The 12,491-nt window shown below is 41.1% G+C and overlaps 1 protein-coding gene across 3 annotated transcripts in view; it reads right to left on the bottom strand.

The window, feature by feature from the left end:
* TRIM2 (tripartite motif containing 2) overlaps nucleotides 1–12,491 on the bottom strand; it is a 90,478-nt gene that overhangs the window by 14,509 nt on the left and 63,478 nt on the right. For all 3 annotated transcript variants that reach the window (XM_044300317.1, XM_044300308.1, XM_044300326.1), the window contains exons 2-7: nucleotides 11,942–12,120; nucleotides 10,018–10,255; nucleotides 7,050–7,201; nucleotides 6,529–6,709; nucleotides 5,615–6,338; nucleotides 2,558–2,661 (exon numbers count right to left, since the gene is read on the bottom strand). In XM_044300317.1, the coding sequence (XP_044156252.1) occupies nucleotides 2,558–2,661; nucleotides 5,615–6,338; nucleotides 6,529–6,709; nucleotides 7,050–7,201; nucleotides 10,018–10,255; nucleotides 11,942–12,075 (1,533 nt within the window). In that variant the 5' untranslated portion in view covers nucleotides 12,076–12,120. The remainder of the gene's footprint in view (nucleotides 1–2,557; nucleotides 2,662–5,614; nucleotides 6,339–6,528; nucleotides 6,710–7,049; nucleotides 7,202–10,017; nucleotides 10,256–11,941; nucleotides 12,121–12,491) is intronic.

Consider the following 12,491-nt stretch of genomic DNA (forward strand, 5'->3'; position numbering starts at 1 on the left):
AATTTGTGCAGAAATCCATTTCATTCCAAAGGGTTCACATACTTTTTCTTGCAACTGTATATATATATATATATATATATATATATATATATATATATATATATATATATATTCTCCAGAAAAATGAACAGCACTCCAATGTATAGTGAAAAAGTAAGAACTCCTTTATTCACCCATACAGTGCAACGTTTCGGCTCAGTACTACAGCCTTTTTCAAGGCTCTAGTACTTAGCAGAAAGATTGCACCGGATGGGTGATTAAAAGGAGTTCTTACTTTTTCACTATACATTGGAGTGCTGTTCATTTTTCTGGACTATAATTGGGGTAAGAAACCTATTCCCTCAGGAACGTGCACCCAGATTTGCTCATTGGCCTGTGCCGCCATTTATACATATATCTCTATCTAGATGGGTTTCGCTCTGGTAGATAGGGTACTGTGAAGGTCACTAATAAACAGGTGGCTGTACTGCGCCTGCTTACCCTATCTCATTAACAGTGATCTCCACAATAACCCTCCCCCTTAACAGTGATCTCTACAGAGCTCTGTTCCCTTAAAATGTGAACTCTACAGCACCAGGCCCCTTAACACTGACCTCCATAGCAGCCCGCCCCTTTAACAGTGACTTCCAGGGCGGCCGCCCCTTTATTAGTGACCTCCACAGAACCCAGTTTCCTTAACAGTGATTTCCACAACACCCCGTCCCCTTAACAGTAATCTACAGCAATCTGCCCCTTAACACTGACCTCCATAGCAGCCCGTCCCCTTAACAGTGACTTCCAGAGCGGCCGCCCCTTTATTAGTGACCTCCACAGTACCCCGTTTCCTTAACAGTGATTTCCACAACACCCCGTCCCCTTAACAGTAATCTACAGCAATCTGCCCCTTAACACTGACCTCCATAGCAGCCCGTCCCCTTAACTGTGACCTCCTCAGCAGCCTGCAGGGAGTAACTGAAGGTTTCCTGTAAGAGTGTGAGCTCTTGAAACAAACCTTAGTGGTGGCAGTGCTGAGGTATTACTGGGGAATAGTAAGAATTTAGATAAATCGGTTGTTTTTGTATTGGCCGCCAAGCCAAACCCACACATCACGTGAACCCCAGCGAGGGGGATCGTGACAAGGGCTTTAACCCATTATAATAGTCATTTGGTTTTACTACAGTAAACCTGATCTTGGTTCATTTATTCCTTCATTTGCGCACTTCCACACATATATACTATTATACACTTTATTATGGATGTAACAGACATCATGGTGTAATGTGATGTGAAGAAATGCATTCAGATTTCAAACCAATCCACAGGAAGTTCTGCCCTAAAATGATTTCCATCCACATCATTCCTCTAATGGCAGCAGGCAAATGAATGCAGTGGAAATTTCCACTCAATGCTCCGAGATCAGAATGTGAGAGGAGTTCATATCCTGTAGTATGAAAGCAGAGCTGCATCTCCATAAATGCAGTACCCAACCCATTACACGAGCAGTTGGTCACAGAACAAGTGGGTAGTATGGCGGGTTTAATCATTTATCAAACATTGTTCTGGGTTGATGCACAGGCTGCGGAGTGAAACTGGGTCATCACTACATTGAAAAGGTGAAATCCAAACAGGCCATGTTCAGATATATCTCAGATGAATAGAGTTCATCATTTCGGTGAAGTCCATACTGCAATTGACTTAAAAGGGGGAGTATTAGCAAGACCCATATGCCAGTCTTGAGCTCCCTGCACTGGCATAAGATGTACCTAATTCATTAAGAGGGCATCTCTGCCCTGCGATGTGCCAGAAACGGAAGTTTATGCCAGCTTGGGGATTGGCGCAGATGTCAGCTATATCTTATAGTAAATCTGGTAGCCCGTGTGTAGCCCTGCCCCCTCCCGCTAAGCTCCAGCACCCATTTCTCGCCACGTCAGAAAAGTGGAAAGAAGCCTAAAAAAATAAATAAAAATATCACATATTATGGTGCACATATGGCTTGCCCTATAATTGGTGACTTTTTTATGCCACAGTAGTGGCCTAAGAGTTGTGCCACCATTAAATGTTCTTTTACTATAATTCGGCATGAAAAAACTAGTTACTTTTGTAATTTTCAGTTACACAAATGCTCCAGTTGTGGGATATTCTCTTTATTCCGTTATAATGGAACCCCCTCCCCCCTCTATTGTTTAATCTGTATATTAACGTGCATGTCCACCTACTGAAGTGGTCACAATGCTTAGTTCCATTGTTCACCTGCTGCCAGCTGTATGTACTGTTAAAAGTTGCGACCTGCCCTCCTGAGCTGGAATAGGGAGAGAGCTGTCGCAGAAAGGACATGCCCTCTGAGCTTCCAGCTTGAAATAAATCTAGCAGAACAATTGGAGCAATGAATGGGGAGATATCTGGTTCGATGGAGGTACAGGATGGTTCTTGCTTTGTTTGGGTCTTGACCCACAAACAACATTTATCAGCTATCCACAGGATCCAATAAAATAGGTCTCAGCAGTCGGACCCCCAACCAATCTAACAATCCCACCAATAAGAATGAAGATGAGCACTCAGGAATAGAAAACAAACCTACCTGGACACATTGGTTGTTGCTATCCGCTATCAATATTTTTCCATTGGTCGATGCAGCTACTCCTTGAAGATTAGTAAATTCTCCCTTATTTCTTCCTTTTGTACCTAAATATGATAAAAGAAACGAAAGCTGAATCACAATAAACCCTTTCTGTACACCATTCCCTTTCAATAGGAAAACATGTCTGTGGTGCACATCAAACAGTGGTGGGCACGGTAGGAACCTCCTAAAAATTTGCATCTGTAACAGACTAGTAGAGAAAGAAAGAAATATACAGACTGATGTGCATGCCCGGGACAAGATTAAGGGCTCATTCACACAGCCGCTGCCCCTCCATTGCTGTATTCACTTGAATGGGTCCGCAAATCCTGAGATGCGGAACGGAAGCACGGAACAGTCCGTGGGATTCCGTTCCATACTTCCGCACCGCAAAAATAGAGCAAGTTCTATATCTTTTGCGGAACGGACGGATCGCGAACCCATTCATGTTAATGGGTCCGCAATGTGGCTGCCCCACAGTCTGTGTCTGTGCATTGCGAACCGCAATTTGCGGTCCACAGCACGGGCACAGACAGCACACGGTTGCATGAACAAGCCCTAATAGTGAGAGATATGCACATCTGATGTAGTTGTGCAACTACGTAGCAACCTATACATATACTGTCAGCATGGCAAACAGCCTCGCTTGATTTTCTCACTCAGACCATTCACTGTGACCAGAGAGGAAAGGGGATGAGTGACTCAGAGCATCACAGATTACACGGATCAATGCAGTGCTCTTCTGTGGGCACCCTTATCTAGGACTATCAAGAGAGCAACAGAACTGTAATGGGCGGCACGGGGGCTCAGTGGTTAGCACTGGTGCCTTGCAGCGCTGGGGTCCTGTGTTTGAATCCAACCAAGGACAACACCTGTATGGAGATTGTATGTTCTCCCCATGTTTGTGTGGGTTTCCTCCGGGTTCTCCGGTTTCCTCCCACACTCCAAAGACATACTGATAGGGACCTTAGATTGTGAGCCCCATTGAGGACAGCTTGATGCTAATGTCCGTAAAGCGCTGCGGAATATGTGCATAAAATAAATAAACTGTCACCCCAATTCTACAATCTACTATTATAGTAATAGATGTCATCCTTATTCTGTCTGCATCCATGTGGCCATTCTGCAAAATTATAGAACATGCCCTATTCTTGTCCATTTTGCAGACAAGAATAGCCATTTCCAAAATAGCGAGGAAAGTGAAGGATGCATATGGTCGTTATCCATAATTTTCTGATCTGCGGTTTACCTAGCATAATATTTCCCTCTCAGTGTGTGGTCCTACCATAACTCCTAGTCAGCACACCCACCGCCTCTGTGTCATGGATGACACTGATTTTTCCTTCACCCCCTATATTCAATTGCTTGCCAACTCAAGCCGCCTGCACTACAAAAACATCTCTATAATCCGCCCGTTGTCCTGATCCATTCTTCTTTTTTTTTTTTTTGTTCATGGTAATGCAAAGATCCGTTCTGAACGGATACAAGCATTTGCATTATAGGTGCGGATCCGTCTGTGCAGATACCAGACGGATCCGCACCTAACGCAAGTGTGAAAGTAGCCTTAATCCGAACCTCTCACTACAGTCTTCAATGGTAGCATTTTTGTAGAATGTGAATATATGATTCAATACAGTATGCTGTTTTATCGAATTAGTGGATAAGAGAAAATAGCAGGCAACACCACCTTCTGGAAAAATGTGAAACACTCAAATGAATATTCAACACTTTATTGGTGCAAGATATCACACAATATAAAACCATATATAAAATCACTTAGTGTATGAAAATTCTATATACACTAAGTGATTTTATATATGGTTTTATATTGTGTGATATCTTGCACCAATAAAGTGTTGAATATTCATTTGAGTGTTTCACATTCTTCCAGAAGGTGGTGTTGCCTGCTATTTTCTCTTATCCATTATTTACTCCCAACTGGGTGGGTGACCCAGTCAGCAGTGAACCCACCGCTATCCGTCCATTCAAGTGTTGAGCCTCCCTATCTTGACAGTTTTTCAATTTTATCGAATTAGGTTTGTGACTTATAGAGTCGGTTGTGTTATTTTTGTGAATAAATCAGATTCTTCTTTAAATTCGTTTTTTCTTTTTCACAGCTTTATTTACCCTGCTTTACTGTTATTTTAAGGTTACTTTTTTAATTCTTTTATTTTCTATTTAAAGTGCAATATTTTAGAAAGTAAACCATAAGTAGAAGTTACAGGAATGAGTGAGCAAAGTACAAGTGATCCAAAGTTGTGTGGATTTGGTATAAGGCAAAAACCAGCCACAATATTATACAATAATTACAATACTTTGTACATTGTTAGTGATGGATCAGGCACAGTTTTTATCAAGGAGCAAAAGAGAAAAGATGCCCAGCACTGAGATGAATATAAAATCTGCAATCTTTATTTCGGTTCATGAAAATATCCATATCCATATGGAAAGCGGTAATGCAAGCAACATGTTTCGATCTAACAGATCTTAGACAAGGTATGAGTTAGATGCAGGCATACTGGGTTTACATATCTAACTCCCACCATGACTACGGTCTGTTAAGATCTTTCCATGTTGAGATATATTTTTATATAAAGGCAAATAAAGATAGAAAATTGTATTTTCATCTCAGTGCTGAAGATCTTTTTCTCCTGGATTGTTTGCGGACTGGACCGGGTCCTTGCACGAAAGATTACACGAGTAGTGCTGGCTTGATTTCTGATTTACACGGTTTTTATCTAACAACTTATTTTTGTTATTGGTAGAAATAACTCCTTTTCATGAAAATGTAGTAGCTCCACCAAAGCTCCAACTATGATGTGCCTCTCCAAGGTTTACTTACATGAAGATTCAGGTTTGATAAGTGGTAAGGTTCACTCCTACTTCCTCACTAAAGCAGAGTTGTCATCTTATACCCCATTACTTGTCACCACAATTATACATTATACATTCTTCAGGGTACCATTTGAAATAAAATGGTTTTACTTGCACAAGTATTATTTAACAGATTTGACTTACCTACTCGAAATATCAAATCATCCTCTATTGGGTTTTCTTTCCTCTTGCCTGTACTGTACATACTTGCTGGTCTCTTCACTGCCTTCTGTTTGACGTGTCCACTGCCAGGAGACTTCACTCTTCTCTTGACCCCCTCGGTTGTGGGGGACACATCTGTAAACTTCACCACCTTCAGTTTAAAGGGGCTTCCTTTGATATGCTGATCATATAGTCTCAGAGACAGAGTAAAGTCCCCCTCCTTTGGGATTGTATACAAATATTCATAGGTGCCATTTTTATTGTCTAGAATTTCTCCATCTGTGACACTACCGTCAGGCGTAAACAGCTCGGCTGAAATATAGGCACTCCCAGTTTTGCACAGTTCACCGTCTTTGTCCTTTGTAGTAATTGTAACAGACATAGGCTGACCAACCATGCTCTGTTTCAACCCTTCACCAGTGGCCACAGTCTCCGAAGCCACAGCGTTTGTCGTCAGTATAGTTCCAAGATTGTGAATAGACTTTTTCAAGCCTTCAGTTTCCACAATGAAGTCCAATTGGTCATTCTCATGCGGTTGTAATGGGAAATCCTGCTCGGCCAATTCATTTAACTTATCGCTCATCTGTTTCTTCACTAGTAAGACCTCTGTCTCCGTTCCATGGTTAAGTGCTTGTGCGGTAAAGGTGCTACAACTTTTAATGCTATCCTGTCCTTCAATTAAGGTGTCTAGCTGGGCCTGGAGGACCTAAGACCAAAGTACAGAACGCAGTGGTTAGCTATTTAACTAGAAAGCCATGCCCTTCCTTAAACACACAAGTCACAGTGTTGGCTACTGAGAGATAACACTCTTTACAGATCAGATTGTATATACTATATTAGTAATGTGAGCTGCAGATGCATGCAGTTTTATTCTTTCCTCTAAATAAGCAGCTTGCCTTATGTTTCAGCCCATAGTTCACTTCCAGTTCCATGAGCAGTACGCTCTTCCGAACATTAAGCGTTTTCTGTAGGTCCTCAAAGGTTGAATGAATTTCCTCAACAATGCTGGATTTCTGTGCAGCAAGCTGATTGACGATTTCAGATACAACCTGTAGTGCAGAGTCTATTTCTGGTAATCTGAAAAGATGTAAAGAAACTTTACAAAGGATATCTACTAAAACAATCACAAATATAAATGCACCAAAAAATACATATAAATCACGCAAGATTCCAAAGAGTACATGGATATTTATATTTTTCTGTATATTTCAGTATTACAGCCCTGCTCTAGAAGTAAGCTGTTGGTCAAGGAGTCAAATTGTGCATTCGATCTAGTTATTTGCAATGTAATGGTAATTGGTTTTGGTAAGAAACACATTTATTTATGGCAAAGAACCAAGACACAAAGTCCAATTAATCACGTCATGGAGCAGGGCACTACATCAAAGAGGAGGCCTGCTCGGAAAGAAACAGATACCTCTTCTTGACGGCATCCAGCTGAGCCTGCAGAGCGGCCTTATGTTGCTCCACCACATCTTTGAGTGGCACGGTGGGGTGCTCGGCATGCTCCCCTGCAGTACAGTCTTGGCACATTGCAGTCTCACATGACTGGCAGTAAAATTCCATCACCTGCCACAAAGAAAACCAAGTGGCAAAATATTAGTTATTCTTAATCATACATTATATAAAAACTTACATAAAAAAAACCAAAACACTTAAATGGAACCTGTCACCAGGATTTTGGGTATAGAGCTGAGGACATGGGTTGCTAGATGGCCGCTAGCACATCCGCAATACCCAGTCCCCATAGCTCTGTGTGCTTTTATTGTGTATAAAATCCCATTTGATACATATGCAAATTAACCTGAGATGAGTCAGAGCTTGAAAATATGACTAGTGATGAGCGAACTTCTGTTTTAAGTTCGGCGTCTAAAGTTCGGCTTCCGGTTAGCGGAGAATCCCAATATGGATTCCGAATACCGTTGTGGTCCGTGGTAGCGGAATCAATAATGGCCGATTATTGATTCCGCTACCACGGACCACAACGGAATTCGGAATCCATATCGGCATTCTCCGCTAACCGGAAGCCGAACTTTAGACGCCGAACTTAAAACAGAAGTTCGCTCATCACTAAATATGACTCTTCTCTGGTCACACAAGTAAGATAGGACTCTTATGTTAATTTGCATATGCATCAAATCGTTGTGTTTTTTTTTTTACACAGAGAGCTACAGGGACTGGGTATTGCGGATGTGCTAGCGGCCATCTAGCAACCCATGTCCTCAGCTCTATACACAAAATCCAGGTGACAGGTTCCCTTTAATCTGTGTCTGGCAACAGCGGCTTACTGCGCTCTCTCAATCGAAAACTAATGCATGTACTACTCACACGTAGCGGCTTTTGCAGTGGCGTCATTGCCATCATGATGGTAGAACTCTGAAATCCCTTCATAGAAGAAAACTCTAGTTCATAAGGTATATCTAAGTGTAGTGTACTTTTGATGTGTGGGGCTTTAGAAGTATGGCCATTAATTGTCTATATTATTGTGCATGCTGTCACACATAATAATGCAACACCCCGAGGCAGGAAAACCCATAAAATGCCCTATTATTGTAGCTCTCCATTATTATTATAATTATTATTATTTAATAACACATAACAGACAATGAAATGACCATTCTTCTCAAGCCCTACACTTTAAAAGTTCACTACACCTAGATATATATCTCAATTCATTTTTTCTTCTATGGGGGGGATTACAAAGTCTGCCATTATGATGGCTAATGCCAATTTGCAGAACTATTGAAGTACAGATTTGTGATACTAGGCTTAATTGTCCTTAAAACCATAAATGATCTTCCCCCATAGTACATAATACAAGGGACATGTCAGAGGACACTGCTCAGGAAAACTTGACGAAAAGGATGTTATAAACCCCTTATCTGTGATCTAGATGGTATCTTGTTGCACATGCCCTCATAATTCAGTAGACAGGTCTAGAAAATCTCGAGCTACTGGGGCCCGTCCAACTCTCTAATCATAACACAGAGTACTCAGGAATTAACATTTTCTTATAATTAAAGGTCAAAGGGATTAGGTGGGTTCAACTAACAAGATTGTACAGATGACAAGCAGAATTACTTCTGATCCTATTTAATCAGCCCCTTTCACTTCCTTCTGCTCATTGTCCATTCACACGACACTACAGACAGGAATCCACTCGTCCAAAACGCAGGCTACACTTCATGCAATCCAGGATACCAGTAACTGGGGCAATAATACTGCATGCCTTAATCTACAGAACTGCATGTGAATGCCAAGAAGAAAGGGATGCAAATGAGCTCTTAACAAGCTCTGCCTCTGATGCCACCAGTTTAAGGCAGCTATCCTGTAAGTCAGTGTTCGGCCCTTTAAATAGGCCTTCAGACAGAACTCCGATATTAAATAAGCCAGCACCTCATCTGCAGACAGCCGTTTCAGGCTGTTTGCCCCTCATCAAGAAACATCTGATCCATCACCATCAAGTTAGCAGCTAACTGGATCTCATATTTTAATAATATCAGTTTTTGTTTTTTACTTAGGATTAGAGAGGAGTGAATTTCATATTTTGAAATTCGTTCACGCTTCGTTTGGTGGTAAAAGCAGAACTGCGTTATGGATTCCGTTACCACAGACCATAACACAATTCTATGACGGAATTCATAATGGAGTGCCTTTAGAGGCATTCCGTTATTCATTCCGTCATAATAGAAGTCTATGGGCTGCAAAATGGATCAGTCCCGTTTCCGTTATGCAGGAGAGGACATGCCTACACTGGATACACTTGTTTCCATTCTTCAGCATTGAGTGAGACAACTTTTCTGGCTTTGCAAATATTTTCATTCACTGACAGGAGATTGGTACCGCAAACAGCTTTGCTTGACTTTCTCAGTGAATGATCTAAATGTATTATTGATTTATAAATGATGTACTTTCTCTGGTATATATTTGTGGACATTACATTTTCCCATTACGTGGCTAAAGTGGTGTTTTTTTATGCCTGCCGATAATAAAAGTACCATCGGTATGTCCGAGGATATCTATATATGTTTGCTGCTGATGATACTTTTTTAATTTTGATTATGTATTTTGAATTAATATTGTTACAATTTTTATATTTAAGTCCTGTGTATTACGGTAATTCTTTAGCGGTGTATGTGGTATATAATATACACAGGTGTTACTTTTATAGGCGTAATATGACCTGATGAATATTCTGGGGCAAAGCAGTCAGACCCTATGGGTTTGCCTTGGCTTTAGGCCCACGTCTAGACATCAGCACCTACCTTGCCAGAAGGGCATCACTACTACAGAGAGTCAACAAAAGCAATGGTTATCATAGCATTATTTATATAATAGACATGATATATAATACATGTTAAAAAAAAACAACAACTATTTCTTACATTTCCATCATGATTAGGACATGACAAAGGCTTTCCGGCAGCAACAGCATTTACTGTCTCCAGAATGGAGGACTCTTCTATACCATTATCTGGACTCCGCTGCAGCACGTCCATCAGGTTAGTAATGAAGAAGTTATTCTGTAGCGCAGAGACACCCTTCTCGGGTAGTATGGAGGTCTGGCGGCAGACCGGGCAAGAGAGGGTCAAGCTGTGAGCTGGAATATAATTCTGCAAACACCTGAAATGTGACAGAAAAGATAGTACAAAAATGAAACCTTGTCCAGAATCAAGGCAAAATACTGGCAGCATCGCCTGTCACCACACCATCTCTGAGCAGAACATATAAACATATTAACTTTATTAACATAAGATTTCTGAAACTAAACCAAGGCATTACACTCAGGTCAAAATTTCAAGTGACATTAACCAGCAAGATCATGGGTCACGGTAATTAGCAGCTTGGCTGGTCGCAGAAATATGGGCGATAAAACAAAAAGTCAGTGCCTTATATTAACTTGGCTGAAATTAGTAATTGTGTCATCATTTAAGTTTTTTATTACTAGAAAGTATTTTAGCTAAAGTATTATACACAGGGTTTTCTGGAGCAGAATTATATCATAGAACTAGCTGTGAATTATTCTAGAATTTTAAGTCATTCTTTTTATATAGGGGTCTGAGAGGATGCCCTCCCACCAGGGCACTGCTCAAAGAGGTCCCTGGTACTTGATGGAGGGTCAGACCCTATTCATCAGCACCCAACGAAATGTGTCGGCTGATACATCCACAGTCCAGGCTACTTTAATATTGTGTGCAGGGCTGCAGCACCAATGAGGCCAGGTGAGGCAGCACCAGGTAGGGGCAAGAGAAGGGCACTCGAAGGGCCATGGGATGAAGGGAAGGGGGTAGGTTAAGAAATTGGCATTGGGGAGGGAGGGGCACCATTTTACTTTTCGCCTCAAGCAGCAGAAAGGCTAGGTGCACACCTGACTGTGTGGACCAGTATTGGATTATCTGCCATAGAACAGCCTGCTAGAGTTCTCTGGATTCGTCAATGCTGGATTACTGCTGCCTGCCCGCTGGACCCCATTGACTATATGGGGGCTGGCGGAGATCCAGTAGCTACCCAGCAAATAGGTTGAGAATCAGCCGGACAAAAACTTGTAGCCTTTTTTGTCTGACCAATTCCCAGCATTCTTTGGCGGAATAGCCAGCCGTAGATGTGAAAGTAGCCCAATTTGTTTCATCAACAGAGTGTGACCAATAACCGAGAATATTTAAAAAGAGAACCCGTCACACTGAACATGGTGTCTGAACTGCAGGCAGTAGGTGATCGAGCAGGAGGAGCTGAGCAGATTAATATATAGTTTTGTGTGAAAAGATTCAGTGTAACGTATTAATTTATTAATATTGAATCTCTGCGCGGTCTGGGTTTAGGAGTCAAGCAGGAGGTACTCATCAGTGATAGCTAATTTACATTAGTAAACTGTACTGAACCTATTCTTATAAAAATTATATATTATTCTGTAACATGCTGCTTATAGATTGAACTGCATCTTCATCATGGCAGGTTCCCTTAAATAAAATAAAAAACACAAAGGACCAGTAGCATATAGCTGCCAGATATAACTGCGCCAATGTTCTTTGGTTCACCTGACATTTTCCAATATCCTAATAACACACACTTTCATCTCTAGGAAAACAAGATAATCAAAACAGGAAAACCTGTCCAATTTATTCTTGCCCGAATGCAACCTTTGAAGTAGGATTTGTTACCCCTATAAACAGGTAGTAATGTTTATGCGCATCTTAAACCTTATCACTGGTCAATGGGATATGGCAGCAGCTTTGAGGATTACACATATGAAGCATAGCTTAAATGACCAGGAATGGCGAAGCTCAAAACAATAAGCAGTGGGCAATTCACCTCTCACAAAACGTGTGAAGACAAGGAAGTACTTTGGGATTTTTGTATCGGTCGAGGCATATACTGCAGATTAGAAACTGCTTGTCAATCTGGCGCACCACAGGGCTGGGGATATTGGAACCTTCACTGGCCATCCTAGACCACTGACATGTGGGTTACGTTCCCTTCCACCTTGCACACTAAGAAAGAGATAAAAAATTATGTTACATAAAATCAGATATGTGTTTTGGATGGATGTAAAATGAGTAATACAAGTTAAAAAAAAAAAAACACAGCATTTACAACTTTCTGTTAATAAAACAACTTTGTCATCATGGTATATCACAGCTTTCTACCCATTTATCAGTGTATTGGGACTGTAGAATGAATGAGAAACATTTGCTAATGTTTTTTATAAGACTTTGTAAACTTAAGGCTCATTTACATGGCCAGGCAATTATAGGGAGCAAACCATTTGTCCCCGATTATTGATCATGAGAAGAGGTGAGAGCTGCATTTATATGTGGCAATCATCTCCTCTGTACGTTGATGAAAGATCGTTACTGCAAGC

This window comes from Bufo gargarizans, chromosome 1 (assembly GCF_014858855.1).
Source record: "Bufo gargarizans isolate SCDJY-AF-19 chromosome 1, ASM1485885v1, whole genome shotgun sequence".
NCBI lineage: Eukaryota > Metazoa > Chordata > Amphibia > Anura > Bufonidae > Bufo > Bufo gargarizans.